Raw genomic sequence first — 4,912 nt, 5'->3', positions numbered from 1 at the left:
TAAATTTAATTAAGAAAATATACTCTTGGACCTTAAAAAGAAAGAAAATTGTTATTAATCTATCAATAGGTTTCTTTCAAAGAATCTGTTAAATCTTTAACCATTTTGATGCAAAATCTAGGGTCTAGATCTTTCTCTTCTCCTAATTTTACTCTCTCTCTCTCCCATTGCTTTTTTCCCCTTGGCATGTACCTAGCTTGCACCTTGCCTTCATCGATTTCTACGTTGTCTCTATCGGTTGCACCTCCGCTTCCACCACGCGTGTGTCTCGTCCCTGCCACTGCAAATAACCATGCATTGCCTTTCGTTCTCCATGCTAGTGACCTCGCCCCTCCACTTTCAATGTGTCGGCCACCTCCTCTTCCACGCCGATGATAAGCGACCATGCCCTACCTTTCTCCTTTGTGCCACAACCCTCCTCCCCACATGCATCGGTGGGCTCAACTTGCGTCACCAATTGAGCTTGCCCTGCCTGTATCGTCATGATCCTCGGTGTCTGTACCAGTGGACCCTTAGCGAGGCTAACCACTGGTGGCCTCAACGACCATGCTGCGGTTGTTATGGAATGAGAAGGGGTGGCTATGGGAAGAAGATAGGTTTGAGAGAAGAAGGGATCTAAATTATAGATCTCGTATCTAACGGTTAAAAGATTGATATTTTCAATAAAAAGCTATTGACAGATAAATAGCAATTTCTAAAAATAAAAATAAAAATTGCATTTCTAGATTCACTTCTGTACGGTGGAGGTAGAGTTGCGGCTTGCCTACGGTCATTTTGGTGCTAAAATGTCAAGAGAGAGATGTCCGATTCCACAATGAGAGATGTTGGACTGCACAATTGCATTAGAACTAGTTCAAGTACTAAGTAGCACTAAGAGCATCTCCAAGAGTTCCCTAAATTCTACTTGCCAAATCTTCTATTTTAGCAACTTGATAAAATATTTGCCAAGTCAAAATTTGTTGTTTCTCCAAGAGTTTGCCATTTGGGCTTGCTAAACTAAAAAACGAGGCCCACAAACAGGCTGAGGGCCAACGGAAATAACAGGCAGTGGCCTCGAGCGATTGTTTCTGCGCCGCCGGTGCACCTGCGACTCAACTTCTTGCCGCCGCCGCCGAGGTGAACATCAACTCCTCCACGCATCGGTTCTGACCGCACCAAGGCACCAGGCCTAGATCATCCAGGCGCAGGTGAGCATCATCCACCTCCTCATCGGTTCTGCACATGCCGTCCATCTCTAGGTCATCTAGAATTTCTTATTAATTATACACTTGTCCATCAGGAATCATGCCTAGGAAGCGATCCCGTTCTCGAAGAACGTTAGATGAAGAATCATCCGATGACGATGAGTCTCTGATACTAGCCACTGCTCAAATAGTAGAAAACTTTTCCAACGAGAAAGGTAGACACGGTGGCTCTGTGAAAGGTCATAGAGTTCTTCACCGTGATAGGCAAGGCGGACATGACAGGTTGTATCAAGATTATATGGCGGAGAATCCAACATACGGCCCCGAAATATTCCGTCGAAGGTTGTTGTCCTTTTAACATTGAATGAATTGTTTTCTGTGCCCAAATATTTTCATAGTTCTCAAACTATATTTTTGTTTTTCTAGGTTCAGGATGTCTAGGCCTCTTTTCTTACGCATAATGAATGTTGTTGAAGCGCACGATGATTACTTTGTGCAGAAATACAGTGCGGCCAATGTACTCGGATTGAGTTGCTTACAAAAAGTCACTGCCGCAATGCGTATGCTCACTTATGGGCTTCCAGCTGATGCGACAGATGAGTATATCCGCATTGGCGAAAGTACTGCACTTGAGAGCCTACGTAGGTTTGTTGCTGCAGTTGTTGAGATTTTTGGAGATGAATATCTCAGACATCCCAATGAGGCAGACACAACACGCTTACTTGCAATGGGTGAGAAGAAAGGCTTTCCAGGAATGTTAGGGTCCATCGATTGTATGCATTGGGCATGGAAGAACTGTCCATATGACAAACAAGGTCAGTACAAGGGGCATGTGGAGAAGCCCACAATCATTTTGGAGGCTGTTGCTTCTGAAGACCTCTGGATATGGCATGCCTTCTTTGGAATGCCTGGGTCTCACAATGACATTAATGTTCTTCATAGATCTCCATTGTTTGATAACCTAGCAGAAGGTAGAGCTCCAGAAGTGAAGTATTCTGTCAACGGCCACGACTACAACATGGGTTATTACCTTGCAGATGGTATATACCCTGATTGGGCTACTTTGGTAAAGACAATCAGGCATCCTATGGGTAACAAGAGGCAATATTTTGCCAAATCGCAAGAAGCAGCGAGGAAGATGGTGGAAAGAGCTTTTGGGGTTCTTCAATCTAGATTCGCCATTGTTCGAGGACCAGCACGCCCTTGGGACATTGAGACTTTGGCATTGATCATGAGGGCTTGTGTCATAATGCACAACATGATTGTGGAAGATGAGGGATTCTTGGTCGACCCTGATGAGCGTTTTGAAGATGATGCTGACAATGTGGAACCTGCTCATGGTCGAGCTGCTCGATCACTAGATGAATATATCGAGGCGCATAGACAGATCAGAGACAAGGATACACATGTTCAGTTGAAAGAAGATCTCATCGAACACCTGTGGAACAATCATCCCGATTTATATTCGTACTAGATTGTGCTTTTTATTTCATCCATGTGAACTGTTGTGGACATATCATGATGGATCGTTACTTTTTATTTCATCCACGTGAAGCACACCATTCAAGAACAGTACCATGCAGGTAAAGAGACACAGTACCATGCAGTCAAGTACTGGTGCATACAATAAACAATAATTTGAAGCAAAATAAAGTATGGATGACATTTTAAACTGAATAAAGGTTCCGATGCTTTGACAACAAACTAAAAAAAGTAAAGAAAATCTTGTGATGCATAGGAAAACAAATGAAACTAAGTTGAATTTCCTTGACGCCTAGCCACAATCTGCTGTTGCATCATCTCAAGCCACTGAAGCTGGAGAGGGCCACTGACCGCCATCATGATTTCTTTTTCCTCTTTGAGCAAATCGGCTTCAGCTCTTTTTAAATCTGCATCAGCCCTCTTCTTCTCCAACTCTAGTGCTTCCTTGTCTATTGCAAGTGAAGCCATGAACCTCTCCTGTTTCGCCTTCTCTTTTTCCTTATCGGACTCCTCCTTCTTTGCCCACATCTTCTCCATGGCTGCCATGCAAGCCTCACCACCTCCTCGCCTATGATTTTCTTTCACCTTCTTGATCCCATCAGACCTTTTCCTTGGCTCGGTTTCTTCGGCATCAACAGCTACGACGTGATCATTATTAGTGGCTCCTTGATCCCTTGGCCTCGACACCTTTGCACTTTTTTGCTTCTTCTTGTTTGCTGCTATTTTCTCTAGCTCAGCAAGTTCTACCATCTTGGCTTTCCACTTGTCCTCCTCCTTGAGTATGTTCCAACAATGATCAAGAGCAAAAGATTTTTTGTCCTTGTCCCAGTCCGTGTAGAGCTTTTTTGCATCGTTAATCTGTAAAGAGATATTGTCAATGTATATGCATTTAAAAAAACTTCATAAGCTGCAAAAAAACTTCATAATGATCACATAGAACACATGTTTTATACCTTATCTGTGATAGTTGTGCCACTTTGATTCCTACGTGTAATGGCCTCATAAGCTGCACAAAACTTGTTGACTTGGAATTGAATTGTCAGCCACCTATGCATGATCGAACTCTCTGTACGAACAGCTCCAGTTTCATTGTGTTCCTCATAGTAAGCATGAACTCTTCCCCAAAATGTGCTACGCGATTGATTAGCCCCATTGACGGGATCTTTGCTAACTTTCAACCACCCCAAGCACACTAGTTCGTCCTCCTTGTAATGGAAATTTTTTGATCTCCTGGTTCCCTTTGTACCGCGGCTTGCCTGCACAACTTCTTGGGTGTTTGGAACAGTCAGCTCTTCCAAACCAGCAACACGAGAGTCTTCTCCTTCGAGAAGAATGCCTGACAAGAAACTTTCCTCTTCTCCTTCCATGAGGCTACAAAATTTATGACAATGAATAGAATTAGCAATGATGATGACACATGTACTGCATTACTGCTACACATGTACTATGTTCATGATAGCATATTGCTTCCTGTTGCGGCACAAGCTGGACCTAGACTACCAATCAAACGCATCAGGAAATACATGACAGTAGTGCTTCTGTAAACAGAATAAAGGCCGGCGGCAAAAATTGAATCCTAGTACATGTGACCATATGTGCTATCTGATCATGGGCACCTCAACATATTGCGGGATCTGGAATACCTGACAGTAGCAAATTGCGTGATCTGGAATAGATGAACCCTATACACTACCAACTAGAAACCCTATCAATTATCACCTAAATTACTGAACTCTACGTACAGTTAACCTGACGAGGACTATCGATCTATCAAGACTTTGATGTACGCGAGGGATCAATTGATCTAGCACCAAACCTGACGAACCTGATGGAGGTCGATCAATCAGGAAGATGGAGGTCGATGGGAACAGAAACGCCGAACCTGATCCTGACGGAGGTCGATCAATCAGGAAGATGGAGGGCGATCTCTTCCTGAGATGGCCACGCGAGCAGGCGCGTGATCCCGGACGGCGCGGCGTCGATCGGCGCGGCGTCGATCGGCACGACGTTTTTGGTCCCTAGTCCTTCCTCCTCGATCGCGTCCCTGCTCCCTGGTTCTTCCTGCTTCGCGTGTTCTCCCTGCTCCCTGGTCCTTCCTCCTTGATCGCAGTCAGTTGGCGGCCGCGGGAGATCAGTCGATAGATATAGGCCGAGGAAGATCCTGAATTGTCCGTCACTGCGCGGGAACACCGGCAATGAACCGCGGGAGACCGATAGCAACACCGATACGCGCGCGGATAAATGCG

At 44.7% G+C, this 4,912-nt stretch overlaps 2 protein-coding genes across 2 annotated transcripts; one reads left to right on the top strand and one right to left on the bottom strand.

Moving 5' to 3' along the window:
* The first annotated feature begins 1,740 nt into the window (after positions 1-1,740).
* Positions 1,741-2,658, top strand: LOC110431531. Its single transcript, XM_021450623.1, has one exon. The coding sequence runs from the start codon at positions 1,741-1,743 to the stop codon at positions 2,656-2,658; it is 918 nt and encodes a 305-aa protein (XP_021306298.1).
* A 278-nt stretch (positions 2,659-2,936) lies between these two features.
* On the bottom strand, positions 2,937-4,033 carry LOC8155581 (glutathione S-transferase T3). Its single transcript, XM_002489051.1, has 2 exons — positions 3,620-4,033; positions 2,937-3,524 (listed from the first exon to the last, which is right to left on the bottom strand). The coding sequence occupies exons 1-2, from the start codon at positions 4,031-4,033 to the stop codon at positions 2,937-2,939; spliced, it is 1,002 nt and encodes a 333-aa protein (XP_002489096.1).
* Positions 4,034-4,912: the final 879 nt, after the last annotated feature.

Source organism: Sorghum bicolor, unplaced genomic scaffold (assembly GCF_000003195.3).
Source record: "Sorghum bicolor cultivar BTx623 unplaced genomic scaffold, Sorghum_bicolor_NCBIv3 super_73, whole genome shotgun sequence".
Classification (NCBI taxonomy): domain Eukaryota; kingdom Viridiplantae; phylum Streptophyta; class Magnoliopsida; order Poales; family Poaceae; genus Sorghum; species Sorghum bicolor.
Note: the sequence above shows the minus strand (reverse complement) of the source record. Positions and strands in the feature narration are given on the sequence as shown.